The sequence below is a fragment of the Pezoporus flaviventris genome, unplaced genomic scaffold, assembly GCF_033815535.1.
Source record: "Pezoporus flaviventris isolate CSIRO_AGI_PZ_B2104156 unplaced genomic scaffold, CSIRO_AGI_Pfla_v1 ptg000112l, whole genome shotgun sequence".
NCBI lineage: Eukaryota > Metazoa > Chordata > Aves > Psittaciformes > Psittacidae > Pezoporus > Pezoporus flaviventris.
Window position 1 is genome coordinate 479,776 of NW_026892660.1, and position 16,215 is coordinate 495,990.

At 68.8% G+C, this 16,215-nt stretch overlaps 3 protein-coding genes across 12 annotated transcripts in view; 1 reads left to right on the forward strand and 2 right to left on the reverse strand.

Annotated features, from left to right (window-relative positions):
• On the forward strand, positions 1-3,802 carry DCST2 (DC-STAMP domain containing 2). Of its 5 annotated transcripts, XM_061477937.1 has the most exons (16): positions 1-178; positions 266-389; positions 472-642; positions 795-896; positions 1,000-1,194; positions 1,300-1,365; positions 1,450-1,663; positions 1,746-1,903; positions 1,982-2,146; positions 2,262-2,429; positions 2,515-2,615; positions 2,690-2,820; positions 2,953-3,068; positions 3,142-3,235; positions 3,313-3,552; positions 3,629-3,802. In XM_061477937.1, the coding sequence occupies exons 1-16, from the start codon at positions 92-94 to the stop codon at positions 3,726-3,728; spliced, it is 2,232 nt and encodes a 743-aa protein (XP_061333921.1). In that variant the 5' UTR covers positions 1-91; the 3' UTR covers positions 3,729-3,802. The 5 variants fall into 5 exon arrangements, 4 of the variants coding, with proteins under 4 accessions (XP_061333921.1, XP_061333920.1, XP_061333924.1 ...); XM_061477936.1 differs by having other exon boundaries at positions 1-389; XR_009747606.1 differs by lacking the exon at positions 3,142-3,235 and having other exon boundaries at positions 1-389; positions 3,629-3,750.
• CKS1B (CDC28 protein kinase regulatory subunit 1B) overlaps positions 2,970-16,215 on the reverse strand; it is a 25,447-nt gene continuing 12,201 nt past the window's right edge. The window contains exon 4 of one of the 2 annotated variants that reach the window (XM_061477951.1): positions 2,970-2,982. The gene's annotated coding sequence lies outside the window, so the exon portion shown is untranslated. Of the gene's footprint in view, positions 2,983-5,102; positions 5,113-16,215 lie in introns of those variants that run through there. The other variant, XM_061477952.1, reaches the window with a different exon arrangement.
• Positions 5,119-16,215, reverse strand: part of ZBTB7B (zinc finger and BTB domain containing 7B) — a 13,109-nt gene continuing 2,012 nt past the window's right edge. For 3 of the 5 annotated variants that reach the window (XM_061477947.1, XM_061477945.1, XM_061477946.1), the window contains exons 2-3: positions 6,103-7,106; positions 5,119-5,556 (exon numbers count right to left, since the gene is read on the reverse strand). In XM_061477947.1, coding sequence (XP_061333931.1) covers positions 5,136-5,556; positions 6,103-7,100 — 1,419 coding nt within the window. In that variant the 5' untranslated portion in view covers positions 7,101-7,106 and the 3' untranslated portion in view covers positions 5,119-5,135. Of the gene's footprint in view, positions 5,557-6,102; positions 7,107-11,530; positions 11,661-15,120; positions 15,256-16,215 lie in introns of those variants that run through there. The other 2 variants (XM_061477949.1, XM_061477948.1) reach the window with 2 other exon arrangements.

A 16,215-nucleotide genomic window follows, 5' to 3' on the forward strand; every position in this document is an offset into this window, starting at 1 on the left:
AACCAGCTCACTGAGCTGCTCCTTCAGTCTGCTGTATCGCTGAGGCTGGAGCCTGGGAGAGCGCCAAGAGCCCGGGGGAGCGCAGCCCAGCATGGGGCTGGTCTCGTGGCTGGGGCGGAGGGGCCGGAGCCTGGCACCACGGTCCCAGCAGCCACAGCAGCCACAGGAGCCGAGCAGGGTGCGGGAAGTGGCCCGCAGCGCTTGTGGGTTTGTGCTGGGCATAGCCCTGGCCAGCCTCTATGGGGCTCTGGTGCTGCTGGCACAGGGCCACAACATCTGGTACTGCCTGATCACCACCATCGGCCTGGGCGCCCTGCTGGGGCTGGGCATGGCCTTCTCTGCCAAGGCGCAGGTCACGGTGCTGCTGTCGCTGCCCCAGATCTTCACCCGTAAGCAGCCACCAGGAGCCACTGGGAGGGATGGGGGGAGCGCCAGGTCGCAGCTGAGCCCCAGGACCACCCTGTCCCGCAGAGGAGGGGAAGATGCTGATGCTGCTGCTGGCGCTGACCATGGCCGTGCAGGGCCCCTGCGCCAACGTCCTGCACAACTTCTCCCGTGCCGCCGAGTCACTGTCATGCGGGGCTGAGCTCGCCCTCAACCAGACAGCCGAGAGGCTGCAGCGCGCCCAGGAGCCACTGATCAGTGAGATGAGGGGCCGGGGGATGTGGTGGGACGTGGGATGGGACTGGAACAGAGGTGGTAAATCCCATGGTTCTATGGGACAGTCACTTCCCGCAGCAGTATCCGGCCCTGGGCTGCCCCTCGGGGTGTGCTCAGGGGTCTCCTCTCTGCAGACTTTCTGTCCAAGATCAAGGAGATTGCACAGGAAGCCAAGGCAGTGGGTGACCGCGTCCGCAAGTTCTTTCGCTCCATCATGGATGCCGTCAGCCACGTCGGTGAGTGGGGGGGTCCCCGAGGGTCTCCCTTGCCTCCAACACCCCCACCCTGCTCTCAGCCCCATCACCTGCCCGTCTCCCATTGCCTTCTCCCCTTCTGCAGCCCGAGCCCTGCACAACGTGTGGCTGTGGCTGGCGAGCATCGGCCGGGTGTGCAACAAGGAGCTGGGCTCGCCCTTCTACCGCTGCCTGAGACTCTTTGAGGAGGCCAAGGACAACTGCGAGCGCGCCATCCCCTTCCTTTTCTTCCTCTGCTACATCATCACTGCCTTCAAGCCTCTCTGCGGGCTGGCCAACGGTGCGTGGGGCCCTACCCTTCTGTGGGGGGGTCAGTACAGTGGCCCCGTGCCCACCGCAGGGGTCCCACCCTGGCAGAGATGGCAGAGACCCCCCCTCCCCGCAGTTGCCCTCGTCTTCTGCATCATCCCACAGTACATCCAGAACTTCATCCAGACCAACGTTGCCACCTGTGAGTAGAGCAGTGCTGGGGGGGGTCCCTATGCCCTGTCCCCGCTCTCACCCTGACCCCCAGCACCACTTGTCACCCCCACAGCCCTCAACAATGCTCTGGACCGTGTCCGCCGGGAGTTTGAGTTCAACATCTCGGCCGTGCACGAGTTTGACATCAGCTTCAACGCCAGCAAGAGCCTGGGAGAGGTGGCCCTGGACATCATGGAGGGTGTGAGCCAGAGCATGGAGCCCACCCGCCGCATTCTGGGGCTCTTCCTGAACGTCTCCTTCCTCGCTATCCTCTACATGTACTTCAAGTGAGTGGGCCGGGTCCTGCTCTGCCCCCCCGTGGGGACAGGGACTGAATGTGCCAGTGCCCAGCTCCCCCCATGTCCCCAGGGCGCTGCGGTACCGGCACCGGTACCTGCAGGATGAGACCTTCGACAACATCTACATCACACGGCGCTTCATGGAGCTGGACCAGCTGCGGGCAGAGCAGGGCAAACCCACAGTGCTGCCTCTGACAGCACGGGAGTGCGGCCTCTACATCTCCCCAGGTCAGCCCCATGTGCGGGGGCATCCCCAGGCGAAACCTCTCTGCCCAGAGCCTGGCTTCACGTCGTTCTTGCCCGCAGCTGGGCTGTGGCTGTCACGGAAGGAGCATCGCCAGTACGGGCTGCAGCTCGTGGGGTTCCTGCGCCACATGCTGCTGGGCTTCTGCATCATCCTGGCTGACTACAGCCTCTTCTGGCTGCTTGACCTCATCCGGCACCAGCTGCAGGGGGAGATTGTTGCCAGGGGTGAGCAGCACCCACCGTGCCAGAGCAGCAGCCTTGGGTGCTTTGCTGGCTGGGGCCCAGGGCTTTGGGGCGGTGGGTGCTCCATTGCCTGGGTCTGAGCCGTTGTCCCCCCCAGCACCGGTGGTGGTGGGTGTCAGCGTCAATGGGTCAGGCTACACCAGTGAGATCTACCGGGACTTGGTATCTGCCTTCGGTGTGCTGCAGCAGGGCAACATCTCGGTGGTGTCCCAGCGCTGCCTCATCCAGCCTGAGGAGCCCGACTACAGAACCTACGTCTTCATGGGTGACGGGGTGTTGCACCCACAGAATGCATGGCGTGGGGGGGTACTGGAGGGATTGCCCCGTGTGACTCATCTTGCTCCCACCAGGAATCCTGTACGGCATCTGCCTCTTCATCTCCATCTTCGGCAGCTACGTGGCACGGCTGCGCCGGCTGGTGTGTGCCACCTATTACCCGAGCCGTGAGCAGGTGAGGAGCCCACCCCCAGCTCCCCAGCATCCTGCCAGCAGCCGCCTGCCCTCACCCCTTCCCTGTCGTGCCAGGAGCGCACGGCTTTCCTGCACAGCACCATCCTGGCACAGCGGGCAGGGCTGGCACGAGCCCTGCTCCGAGCCGCCACACTGCGCACGGCCGACGCCGGGAAAGGGAACTTGTTTCTCGTCCTCACTGCCAAGTAAGCCCCCCGAGGGATGCATCCATGGGCTTGGAGCCACCCTGGACACACAAGCACCTTGCTGGGCACTGCAGAAGGGCAATGCCGGCCCCGGCAAGGGCAGACCCAGCAGTGACGGAGCTCTGCCTGCAGGGTGCCCTGCTTTGCCCGCCTGGCTCGGCTCTTTGGCATCCAGCAGAAGCGCTGCCTGGCCTGTGGGGTGACGAAGCAGCCCGACTTCATCACCTGCATCACAAACGGATGCAAAGGTAGGACCCCCCTAAATGGGGAACAGGCAGCCCCCAAGATCTCCCACCCCTCTCACAGTGCCATTGTCCCCAGGGCTGTACTGCAGAGACTGCCACCAAACCCTGAACAACATCTGCACCATCTGCATGGGCCCCCTGACCTACCCGGACGTTGGGGACAAGGAGATGTGAGCAGGGGGTGCAGGGACCCCGCAAAGCCCGGGGGCCGGGGCACTGCAGCTCACCCCTTGCCCCGTCCTTGCAGAGACTCCAGCGATGAGGAGACGGTGGGGCTGTGGCTGGGCGCTGTGCGAGCGCGGCGGGGCCTGGAGCAGGGGCGGCTGCTGCGGCAGCGCATCAGGGAGCTGGAGAGGGGCTTGGGGGGCTCCCGGCGGCTGCCCCCCAACCTGGCAGCGCGGCTGCGAGCCCAGCTGAAGGAGGAGGCGAGCGGGGAGAGCGACGGGGGCAGCAGCGAGGTGGAAAGCGAGAGCAGCTCTGTCTCCAGGTGAGGGCCGGCGCTGCTCCCGGCACCCATCGGCACCGGGGGTGCAGTTCCCCGACACCTCTCTCCCCTGCCCCAGCCTGGACTTTGGCTACCAGGAGCGGCGTGAGAGCAGCGGCAGCGAACTGGAGGAGGTGGTGACCCTGCGGCCGCCCCGCGGCACGGACAGGGCTCGGTGACGCCCGCACGGTGCCACGCGGCGGCGAGGACGCGGAGCCAGGCCCCGGGACGTGGCTGGAGCGCCGGGAGCCGCCGGGGCTGGTCAATAAAGTACCCGGTTCCCGAGGCGTCCGGTATCCCGAGCTAATGCCCGGCTGCCCATGGCCGTTCCGACCGCGTGGGGCCACCTTCTCCATCCCACAGAGCCCCCTGCCCCACGGTGCCCTCAGCCCTTCAATGTACCCATCCCCTCACTGCCCCCGTCCCCATCCCTACTGTGCCCCAGCCCTGCTCACCGCGCACCCCCCCGGACCTGAGCGGAGTTGCCTGGGGAGGGCCGTGGGACGGACGGACACGGGCGCGGGATGGACGGACACGGGCGCGGGGGGGTCCCTGCTTCTCCGTTTATTACCAAGCAGCCTTCGTTTAAAAAAAACAAAACACAAACAGACAGACAGACAGACAGAGGCGACGCGGCGGGGCGGGGGGGGGGAAGGGGGGAGGGCCGCCCGCCGATTATTCGTTTGGTTCCTGACACCAAAGAGGTTCAAGTAGCCGAAAGATTCAAGTTCACCATAAGGCACTTTAAAGCCATGACGGGGGCCGAGCCCCGCGTCCCCATCACCCCTCCCGGCACCCCATGGCAAGGGACAGAGGTGGGGGCCGGGCAGCGCTGGCGGCAGCAGCGGAGGGGCCGGGAAGGGGTGGGGGGGGGGGGGGGAATATATTACATCACTTTTTTAAATATAGATAAACTCTTATTTTAGGCAAATAGTGCCGGTCCCCTGGTCCCCCCCGGGGGGGATGCGCCCGAGAGGGAGGGCATGTGCAAAGGGCAGAGGAGTGGCCGCTGGGGTCCGGCCACCCGGGAGGGGGGGGGTCCCACAGGGCCGCGGTGGTTTATAGAGGGTGGGGGGAGTCGGGTGGGGGCCGGGGCTGCCCCGCACCCGGGCGGGGTCACCCGAATAGTGCAACCAAGAGAAAGCAGCCGGGAGTGCAGGGGCGAGGGGGTCTCGCCGGGGAGGGGCTGCTCGGGGAGGGGAGGGGGGGGGACAAGCGATGCGCAGCGCGGGGCGGGGCCGCCACTGGAAGCGCTCCCCGGTTGGGGGGCGGGGGGGTCGGTCCGTGGGGGCCCCCGACCGGTCCCGGCCCCGCTGATGCTGAGGGGGTTTTGTCCCCGGAGGGTTGGGGGGGTCACCCCGGTCCCGCTTTGCCTCCCCCCCCTACTCCTCGCAGACCCCCGGGGGGGGGGGGTCCCGTGTCCGGCGGTGGGGGAGAAGGCAGCGGGGACCCCCCCCCCCGCATTGTGCAAATCGGCCAGGGGTAGTTTCCCCCTTTGCATAACTGGGAATGAACCGTGACGGGATAAACGGGAACAGAACCCGCGGCGGGTACGGCTCGGCTCAGCACCCGCCGCCGCAGCTACCCTACGCCGTCTCCACCTTCACGGCGCCGTCCGGCTGCGGCCCTTCCTCACCCTCCGCCTCCTCTTCCTCTTCCTTGATCCTTCCCGGACCCCAGTAGCGGGCGAGGGAAAGGCGCAGCCCCTCCAGCCGCCCGTTGGACAGGTCGAGGCCGGGGGGACCCACCGGTGGCGGCGGCGGCTCCTCGCGGCGGCGGCGGCGGGTCCGCACCTCGAGGCAGTTCTGGCCCTTGAGGTGCCGCTGGAGGTGGTCGTCCTTGGCGAAAGCCTTGTGGCAGAGGTAGCACTCATAGGGCCGGGCGCCCGTGTGCAGGTGCATGTGGTTCTTCAGGTCGTAGCTGTGCAGGAAGCGGGCGCTGCAGTGCTGGCAGGAGTAGGGCCGCTCGCCCGTGTGCTTGCGCATGTGGATCTTCAACTTGTCGTTCCTGGAAGGGGGGTACAGGCAGACATCGGCACGGGGCAGCCGGCAGCCCCCAGCAGCAGCCACGCGGCTGCAGGGGGGCGGTGCTGGCAGCCAAATGGCAGGGATGGGATGTGGAGCAGGGATGCTCTGCAGAATGCAGGGGTCTGGTGGGGCAGGAGGCAGTGGTGGTGGTGGGCAATGGGTCCCTGTTTTTACCGCACCAGAGATGCAGCCAGGTACAGGTAGAGGATGCTGGCCTGGGTGGCAGGCAGGGCAGGTCATGGAACCATGGAATAGTTTGTGTTGGAAGGGACCTTAAAGCTCATCCAGTCCCAACCCCATGCCATGGACAGGGACACCTTCCACTAGAGCAGATTGCTCCAAGCCCCATCCAACTTGGCCTTGAACACTGCCAGGAATGGGGCAGGCAGTGCCAGCGCCTTCATCCTGACGTTTCCAGCAGCTCTCCAGGAGTGCAGAAGACCCCATGGACCTGCGCTGCCCCATGCCTGGCTGCAGGGAAGGTGTCATGGGGGATGCTCTCTGGTACCCGTCAGGCCGCACCCACCTTGTGAAGCGGACCCCGCAGACCTGGCAGGCGAAGGGCTTCTCCCCCGTGTGCGTGCGCATGTGGCGGGGCAGCTTGCCGGCGCCGTGGATGACCTTGTGGCATACGGGGCACTCCTGGGGCATCTGCGAGCGGCGCTTCCGCACCAGCTTGTCAGGCGTATCCAGCCCCGGCGCCAGCGACTCGTGGTGCAGCGAGCTCAGGTACGCCATCAGGTCGGGGTCAATGGCGTCCTCATCAGAGGCGGCCTCCTCAGGGGACAGGGGAGGCTGGTAGGGGAAGGGGAAGGGATGCGGGGCCAGCTCCTCCTCCTCGGGCAGCTCAAAGCTGTCGTAGGACAGAGGTAGCCCCTCGGGCAGGGGGGGTGAGGGCGGCTGGGGGGGCGGCGGGGGGCTGCTGCAGCCTTCGGCCTCGGCGGGCGGCTCCTCGGCGTGGTTGTTGAGCCGGGCGCCGCGGGTCTGCAGGAACTTGCGGGTCTTCTTGCTGCGGCGTGCGGCGGGGCGCGAGGGCGGCGGGGCCAGGAGCTCACCCTCGGGCAGCGCGGCGAAAGCCTCCAGGTACTGGCGGGCGCGCTCGCAGTCGCCGTCGTCGGGGCCGGGCGCCTCCATGCCGCTGCCCTGCAGGATCTCCACGCAGGCAGCGATCACGCAGGGGATCTCCAGCAGCCGCGCGGCGCGCAGCACCTCGCCCATGTTGGCGCTGCTGATGGTGAGCGTGGCCGTGTAGGCGAACTCCAGCAGTGCGCCCAGCGCCTCCGGCCCGACAAAGTCCAGCTCGCAGACCTCCTGCCCCGGCCCCGGCCCCGCAAAGAGCTTCTTGAAGTAGCGGCTGGAGGCGGCCAGGACGGCGCGGTGGGTGCGATACTCCAGCCCCTGTGTCTTGATGGTGACATCGCAGAGCAGCCCCATCTGCCGCTGCTCATTCAGGCAGCTCAGCAGCTCGCTGCTGTGCTCGGGGAAGGGGATGCCGATGAGGTCATCCTCCGGGCTGGCCATCATCCTCACCTGTGGGAAGGACGGGGATGCTTACTGACCAGCACGGGGACTGGCCGAGAGACGGCGCTCGGAGGAAACGCCGCCACGGAGGAAGCATTGGCTCCACCGCGAAGCCAGGGTGTGAAGAAACCTCCATTGCTCAGGGCTTGGTGGCGGTGGCACAAGGGACACCAAACCCAGGCACCTTGTGGGGCGCTGGGGGCTGCCCTCACCCCCCACAGCCCATACTAAGGGTGGTGGGCGCACGGCGCCCGCCGCAGCCCCCCACACGCTTCCTCTGCCGGCAGCACCGGGTGCCCGCGCTGCCCCCCCGGCGCCACCACAGCAAAGGGGGAAATCTCAGCGTGGTGCCTTTGAGCGGGCGCCGAGGCGCGGCGCTTCCTGCCCCAGCCCACCCACCTGCGGCCCCCCGGCACGGCCACGGTGCAGCCGCCAGCTCCCGGCAGCACCGTGCTGGGAGCGCGGCCTCACTGGCACCGCGAGGGTGGGTGGCGAGTGCCGGGAAGAGGAGCCTGGCCGGGCTGGGAACGGGGGCCACGTTTCCTGCCACCACAGATTAGGATCAGCACCCGCGCCGCCAGCTCCTGCCCCCGCTCCCGGTGGGGGCCGGGCCCCTTTCCCTCCTGCTTTGCCCCAGCCTGGGGCCGCTCCTCGCCCAGCCAAGCCCTGCCTGCGCCAGCCCGGCCTTTCCCACGCTGCGCTGGCAGGGCTTGGCCTCAGCCACAAACCTGGCACCGCCAGCACTGGCACCGGGGTCCCCATGGAGCTGCGCTGGGAACATGCAGCATCCCCGTGGAGCCGGTGCAAGCAGGCGATGGAGTCTGTGGGAAGAGGGAGCCTGATACTCCCCTGTCCCACAGGCAGGGTACAGGCAGCAGCAGTGGCTCCAGGGCTGCAACCTGGCCTGTAATGCTGTGCCCCTTCATGGGGAATGCCCTCCCTGCTGCCTGGTGCAGCTGAGTGACACTGGGGCTGCTGGGTGATACCTGCCCTGTCTCCCAGACAGTGGGGCTGCTGGTGACACCAGAACTGCCGGGTGACACCAGAACTGCAGGTTGACACCAGAACTGCTGGGTGGCACCGGGGCTGCAGGGTGACACCAGAACTGCAGGGTAGCACTGGGGCCGCAGGGTGACACCAGAACTGCAGGGTGACACCAGAACTGCAGGGTGGCACCGGGGCTGCAAGGTGACACCAGAACTGCAGGGTTACACCAGAACTGCTGGGTGACACCGGGGCTGCAGGGTGACACGGGGCTGCAGGGTGACAGCAGAACTGCTGGGTGACACCAGAACTGCTGGGTGGCACCGGGGCTGCTGGGTGACACCAGAACTGCAGGGTGGCACCGGGGCCGTAGGGTGACACCGGGCTGCAGGGTGGCACCGGGCTGCAGGGTGGCACCGGGGCTGCAGGGTGACACCAGAACTGCAGGGTGACACCAGAACTGCAGGGTGGCACGGGGGCCGCAGGGTGACACCGGGCTGCAGGTCTGTCCTGCCTGCACCCTGGCAAAGGCAGGGGCAGGCGCACAGCACCATGCCCGGCTAGGGGCGCTGCCGGCTCCGTGCCGTGTCACGCGGAGCCGATGTAGGAGTGGACATCGCCGCGCCAGACCCACCCGAGCCCCGCCGCCCTGCGCCGGCCGCGCCAAGCCGCTCCGTGCCGCCGGCGGCCGCGGGGGACGTGCCCCCTCTTGCCCGCGGAGGGGCGGCGCGGCCGCGGCCCCCGGCACAGGGGCCCATCCCCGCGCCGGCCGCTCCCTGCGCTTGGGCGGCCGCCAGCTGGGGCTGCCTCGGCAGGCGGCTGGGAACGGCCCCGGAGCAACCGGCTGCGAAGCCGCCCCAGCCGCTGCCGAGCAGGCCCGACCGGCAGGGCAGGCAGCAGCCGCCCCTGAAACTGGGAGCCGGGCAGCGCCGACCGCCCGGGCTGCGGGCGCTGGCGCCAGGCGCTCCACGGCTGCCCCAGCGCCTGGCAGGAGCCCGTGGCGCCGCCGGCCGGGGTCCCTGCTGCGGCGGGGGCGAGCGGATTAGGGGTGATTAAACCATCAGGGCCCTGGGAGCCAACAGGCAGCGACAGCCCCCGGTGGGATTAGGCAGGATTAGCAGCGGGGGCAGGATTAGGGGAGGTGAGCGCCCTGAGACATGCCTGGGGCAGTGGGGACGCGGTGCCCATGGGGGCGGCCCTGAGCACTTCGGACCCCAAAGGTGGTTGCAGGTGATGGTCCCATGATGGGTGGCGTCCATCTCCTCCTCCAGCTAAAGACCAGTGTCAGCGGGATGGATCCCCTGGTCCTCCACAGCACCCTCAGCCCCCTGAGACTCCTGGCACAGGGATGATGGTGCCACCAGCATGTGCCCACCTTGGAGCTCCCACACCCGGGGTCCCTGAGCCCAGCATCGCAGCCTAAGCGCCATCCATACTCACAGGATGGGCACAGCCACCCGCCTCACCGTGTCACCGTGCAGGTGGGAGCAGCCTGAGCACTGCCGGTGCCGCGGAACCCGTCGTGGCGCAGGCCCAGCACAGCCCAGTGAGGAGCTGGGACCCCCGAACGCAGCCGTGGGGCCATGGACAAGGGCACAGGGCTGGCGCGGGGCGGGGGCGAGGCAGCGGCAGGAGGGGGATTTTCCATCGCCCCAAACCGCCTCCTTCGCCAACACCCCCACCCACCGCGCATCCTCCCCGCTGGAGAAGTCACATGCTGAGCGGGTGCTGCCATCAAGGAGATTACAGCGGCGATAAGGAAACGGGGGGGGACAAGGTGTGAGGCTGCCAGAGACACCCCTGGCCCCCAGTGCTGTGCCGGAGCCTATGGTGCAGGAGGCATGGGCCGGGGAGGGGGCTGGCGGCGATGCCGGGGCCCCCGCCGCACCGGGGCTGTCTCGGTTACGTCAATGCCTGCGGCTGGGCCCATCTCAGCTGCGGCAGCCACACGGGGCCGAGGAAAGGGGGGGTCGCTCCCCAAGCAGAGCCGGTTCTCGTGCCGGGGCGGGTGGCAGCAGGAACAATGCCTGCCCAGGTCACCCTGACACCGCGCTGCCTGGCACAACCATGGCCAGCCCCATTCATCTGCCAGCTCCCCCGGCCATGGGGGTCTGGCTGCCCTGGCACAGCCACATGCAGCAGGGTGGGGGTCTGGCCCTGAAGAGAACTGTGTGAGAACTGGCTCCATCCAATGCTGCCGAGCCCGGATGACACTCTGCATGCCGACACAGTGCCAGCTGCTGCCACCAGCTTTGGCTGGGGATGGTGGGGGTGCCTTGGGCTCCCCCCATCTGCTCCCCCATGGGGAAGGGGTCCCAGTGAGCACAGCCCCCACCCTGGCTGCTGCCAAGCACTTTCAGTCACAGGAGTCACAAACGCTGTCGAGGGACTTCACAGCCGCACTGGGGAGAATGAGTCACCCAGGAAGGGGAGCGCAGCGCCAGGCATGGACCTGGCCCTGGCCCCTCATCCCACAATGGCCCCTGCATACTTAGGGAGCCAGAAAGGGGTCTGGGACCTGCATCCCCCCTGCCTCGGCCCACACTGTCCTGCCTGAAGCCAGTGGGGAGTGGCAGTGGTGCCGGTGCCAGCTGCCGTGGTGTGGGGGGGTAGCATGGCGAGGGGCTGTGCACCCCCTCTGCCCACCCAGCAGCAGGCTGGGGTCCAGCTGGGCTGGTGGCCCCATGGTGGGCAAACGCCAGGGTCCGTGCGGGTGCTGGAGGGATGGTGCCAGGGGAAGCAAACGGCTCTTTGAAGAAAGAAGAAAACAGCGAGCAGAGACGAAAGGAAATGGTTTGAAGAGAGGAGGATAAACAGAGCCCCCAGCCCCACCCTGGACCCCCACTACCGCCACGCTCCTCATGCCCACAGTGCCACCAGGGCAGCTTCTAGGCCCCTGGCACCACCAGCCCTGCATGGGCACAGCCTCCATAGGCACTGAGGAGGGGTCTGAGTGCCACGGCCTAGCTCCTGCGGCCCGGTGCCAGGATGCCGGGGTGGAGGCTGGGCAAGGGCAGCAGCCACAGTGCCAGCACCTGCAGCAGGGAGCAGCCCAGCTGAGCTCCCACACCAGCTCCCTGCCCACCGGCTCCACGATGGCACCATGGCCCCATCCCAGCACCACAGCCCCCTCCCGCTGCCGTCCCCACCACCCATCCCAGGCGCATCCAGCTCCTGGCATCACCACCGCAGGGTGTGGGCCCTGCTCTGCTGGGCTGCGGTGACCTGGACCTCGCCATCCATCCCGTCCCATCCCGTCCCATCCCGTCCCACTGGCAGCGAGGGCGGTGCAGGGTGCAGGCGACGCCAACATCCCGGCAGCCTTCTGCCGGTGCCAAGGCAGCTCTGCCCGGCCCTCCCTGCTCCCGGTGGTACCACGCCGTGTCCCCACCGCCCCGGCACCTTTGTGACCGCGCTGTCCAGTGGTGCCGGGTGGGCAGAGGGCTCACCTGGCAGGGGTCCTGGCAGGGCTCGGCACCGTGCCGCGGCCGGGTTGGCGGCGCGAGCGGCAGGGAGGGGAAGGCCGGGTGCTGTGTGAACTTGGCCCCGCTCCCCGCTGCACTTGAGCGCAGGATCCCACCTCAAAAGGAGTCGACGCCCACACCCCGGGTCACGCACCTCCCAGCCCCGCTTCCCAGAACACACACGGCATTAACCCTTCACGGCCGGCGCCGTGCCGTGGGTCCCAACCCGGAACCAGGCAGGGGGCATCCCCGGGCCCCTTCCCGCGGGAGGAAAGCCCCAGCACCGGGAGCACCGGCACCTGGTGCCTCGAGCATCCCCTCTCCGCCGCCCGCATCGCTGTCCCGACGCCTGCCAGGCCCCCCACGCCAAGGCGTCAATGGGCGCTGGCCCTCCCGCCGCCCCAAGGAAGGGCGCTGGGTGCTGGGTGCTGGCCGATGGCTGCGGCTGGCCCGGCCAAGGCAGGAGGGCGCCTGCGCTTGGCGGGAGCAGGGCTGCCACCACAGGGTTGGGCTTGGTCCGGCGTGCCGGGGCCTGCCCAGCGGGCCCCGGAGCCAGCCCCCGGCCCTGCCGATGCACGTCCTGCTCTGCCCCCGGAGCAGGTCCCCACTGTCCCACAGGGGATGCTGTGACCGTGGGGAGGGGGGATTCTGGTCCTGCTTGGCCCCCTGTGCCAGGGCACCCACGGGCCCCTCGTGCCCCCACAGCCCCCAGGGGCCGGCTGCAGGTTCGCGCAATCCCCCCCCCCCCATAATTACACCCTCTGCATCCCCAGCTAAACAGCAATTAGCAGCGCAGGGAGCGCTCCCCACACCCCACCGCCAGCATCCAGAATCCGCCCTGGCCACCCACACCAGCATGGCCAGTGCCGTGCCAGGGCCCTGCCGTGGGGCTGCCCCCAGAAAGGGGAAGAGCCACACAGCAGGCAGGGAGGGGGCCTCCAGCCCCAGCAACACTTGTGGAATGAGCCGGGTTGTGCAAGAGCCCGACCATACGAGCGGGCAGAGAGGATGGCAGAGGGGCACTGCCCGTGACCGCGCATCGCCCATGCAGGGCAGCTCGTCCCCTGCCACTGCGGTTCAGGGGCTGTGGTGCTGCGGGTCATCATGAGGCAGGGAGAGCAGACACCGTGTGGCCATGGAGCAGCGCTGGTGCAGGCAGTGGTGGTGCAGGCAGCATGGGGCTTGGGAGCAGGGATGCTGCAGCCTTGCCCATCACACGTCCACGATGCCTGAAGGCCCCATCGGGGAGCACAGCTCAGGGGCAGCATCCCAGGTGGGACGAAGGGGAGGGATGCAGCACCCTGCTGCCAACCCTCTGCCTGCCCTTTGCTCCCCATAAAGGAGGGGAATGGCGCCAGCCCCCCCGGCGAGGTGTGCCTGGTGCTAAGGGCGGGAGATAAGGTGGGCGAGGCGGGCAGGGAGGGGCACGGATGGGCACGGCATGGGCACGCAGCCTGACTCAGGGTTCCCGCTGGTGGCCAGGCCCCGCTGGGTGACTCACCACGGCCCCCCCACCCTGGGGGTGTTGCAACCGCTCATGTGCCGACCACAAACTGCTGCTTGCCCCGGCTGGGGGGCACCAAGCGGTGCCCACCCATAAGGGACCAGGCGGTGGAGGTGCTGGCCTCTGGGTAGGATGGGCTGACCTTCATCCATGCTCCTCCATGCTCAGCCCCTGCCTTGGGCAGAGGCACCTTGACCACTGTCACCACTGATGCGACACGAGCTCCAGCAGCATCCTAGCTCCTACATGGCACCAGCCCCACTCCTGACAGTAGGATGCTGTCCAGCCATGGGCATCCCCATCCCCTGCACCACATCCTGACACGGGAAACCCCGTCCTGCCAGGACAGCGGGTCCTACAGCCACCTGCTTACCCATGGGTGGCCAGGACAGATGTGGCCAAGGGCATGTGGCCTCTGAGGATCACCCATGGGCTCCCTGCTGCGAGCATCACCCACTGCAAGAGGCCGCTCGAGGCCAGACACGGGCTGCCCCCAGCTGCTCCCTCATGGGCCTACAGACAGGAGCAGGCAGGGGGAAGGAAGCAAGGAAAGAAGGAAGGAAGCAAGCAAGGAAGGGGTTGTTGAAATGGAACCTGGGAACAGGGGGAACAGGAAGGAGATGGTCAATAGCAAACCCCATGTTTGATCACCACAGCACAGGGTGAAACCCATTCGAGGTACCCCAGCAGTCAGGGCTGCAGTCGAGGTGGGACGTGTCCAGTGCCCAGCCAGTGCCCAGCCTACCCCTGACAGCAGCAAGAGGGGCCCGGTGGAGCCAGGCCCCGGCTCGCACAGCCCGGCCTGGCCAGGACCTCACTGGGACGGGGCAAGGCTCTGCTAGCGGCGGCAGCGGGACGAGGCTCTGAGCTCCCAGCCTGGGACCGACAGCGCTGCCCGCGGCGGGTCCCATGCACAGACCCCAGGGTGAACCGGCTCTGGTGCTCTCCCTGCAGCGCACGGTCACGGGAGCCCCTTGGAGAGCAGCCAGGCCCCCAATTCCGCCGCTCTGCACAGCCCCGGGGGAGCCCCCAGGCTGGCGGCATCTCCTCCCCACCGAGAGGTCCCTGTCCCGGCAGCTCCCGGAGGCTGAGCGCCGGCAGCCGGCACCGGCCGGGTCCCGGGGCTCACTCCGGGCTGCGGGGCGGCGCTGGCCCCGGTGGGGTCACCCGGCAAGGACAGTGCCAACCCACAGCCCCCCCCTCCACACCCCTCGAAATAGCCCGGCTTCCGCCCCCAGAGCGCTGCCTGCTGCCAGCTCCCGCTGCCCACGGCTGATCCCAGGGGAGCGCGGGGGGGGGGGGGGGGGGCAGGCGGCTCTAATCCCCCCCGAGCCCACGTAGCGCTGCCAGCGGGGCTGTGCCCGGCACGGCTCGACCCACGCAGCACCGCGAGCAGGACCACAGAAAGCCCCGTGCCGTGAGAGGGCGAAGCCGGACGTGGAGCGCCCCTGCGGCACATGGGGCTGCCCCCGGCCCCGAGCCCCGCCAGGATGTTTGTCCCCACCGCGCTGGCTCACTCTGCACAGCCCAGACGAGACGGGAATCCCCTTCCCCTCCCCTTCTTGGGACAGAAGCGGAGCATCCTCCTGCCCATCTTCACCGCAGCCCCCTGCGATACCCGTGGGAGGGGAACTGAAGCAAACCTGCCGAGGTGCCACCGTGCCCACCGTGTGCCAGCCAGTGCGGCCGCGCTCCCCAGTCCGCCAGTGGCCAGCATCCAGGGCAGGCAGCGCTGGTACCCACCCTGCCCTGGACCCAGCATCCGGTGCCAGGACCCCCACTCACCGCCCCGTCCAGCCGCTGCCCATGGGGCCTGGGGACATGGCAGGGACAGCCGGGGCAGAGCAGAGCTCACAGTGCAGCCAAGGCTGCCGGGAGAGGCCAGCGCTCGCCTGACCTACTTCTCCTTCCGCATCACCTGCTTTCATTTTCCCTCGCCATGGCTTGTCCCCCCGCCCGCATACGCTCCCCCCCCCGAGCCACGCCACCGGCCCCTGGGGTGCCGGGGCCCCCCGGGCAGCGAGCACCTGAACTGCCCATCCATCCCCGGGCACGGGGCACGGCCACGCACCGGCCGCGCTGAAGGTCACCGGCACCGGCTGCTTCCCCCGCTGCCTGCGCGGCCACCCGAGCGTCATCTCCCTGGCACGAAGCGAGTTGGACGGGTCTCAGCCCAGCCCCTCGCTGGGTCCTCCGCTTGCCCCGGGGCTCTCTGGGGTGTGGACAAGCAGCTCCCGGGGCACGGCGGGGACGCGGGGAGCCGGGCGGGCGCCAGCACCCCCCTCCAGACGGGGCGGGCTCCCCCCAGCAGCTCCCGAGGTGGGGTTACCATGGGAAGGCGGCGGCGCAGGGGGAGCGCGGGCTCCCGGGGGCTCCCGCCAGCGGCCGCGCTGCCAGGAGAGATTTCTCCGTGGTTTCATCATCCCCCGCCCGCCCCGGAGGAGAAGCTCCTGCTCCGCGCACGGGGCAGCGGCCGCCCCTCGAGGGCCGGGGAGCGGGGGGTCCTGCGGGCCCCGCACCCCTCGCTGCGCCCGCGGCCCCCCCCCCGCCATGCTCGGACCCGTCGCGCTCGTGCCACGTGTGCACCGAGGGTGCACAGCACCAGCTGGCAGAGCCGCGCTGCCACGGCCTCGGGCTCAGCACCACGGCCATGCCACGCCGGGCCCTGGCCGGGGGTCTCAGAGGGTCCCCAGAACCCACCATTGATGTCTCCCCCCCCGGGTCACCTCCCTGGGCCCGTTCACTCTCTCTGCGTCCCTGTCCTCAGTGAGGGCACCCCAGCCCCGACGCCCCACACCCTCCCCTGCCCCACAGCTTCCCCTTCTCCACGCACACGCTTCAAGTTCCTGAGCCAAACCCCTCCCTTGGCGCCCAGCGCCGGCATCACCGCCGAGGCCTCGAGCTGCCAGCAGCTGCCGTGTGCCAGTGCCAGGGGACCCCATCCCCACCCCCCAGCCTGGCTCTGGCGGGGGACACAGACACACCAAGACTCACCCCAGGCCAAACCTGGCACTGAGTCCTCTTGCCTGGCAAAAGCCACCCTGGGTCAAGGGCGGCTGTGGCCCAAGACGCAGCTCTGCACCGGCGTGGGCCGCGGCAGGAGGGTAAATACCGCACCCCGCCTCGGGCAAACAGCCGGCCGGGGGGGGACAAGCACAGCAGCTCT

What these genes read in the sequence shown, in the direction of transcription:
- DCST2 (XM_061477936.1), top strand. Translation starts at nt 92, where the DNA reads ATGGGGCTGGTCTCGTGGCTGGGGCGGAGGGGCCGGAGCCTGGCACCA. An exon ending in GCTGCCCCAGATCTTCACCC is followed by an intron (nt 390 to 471) that starts GTAAGCAGCCAC and finishes CCTGTCCCGCAG; the next exon opens with AGGAGGGGAAGATGCTGATG. An exon ending in CGCCCAGGAGCCACTGATCA is followed by an intron (nt 643 to 794) that starts GTGAGATGAGGG and finishes TCCTCTCTGCAG; the next exon opens with ACTTTCTGTCCAAGATCAAG.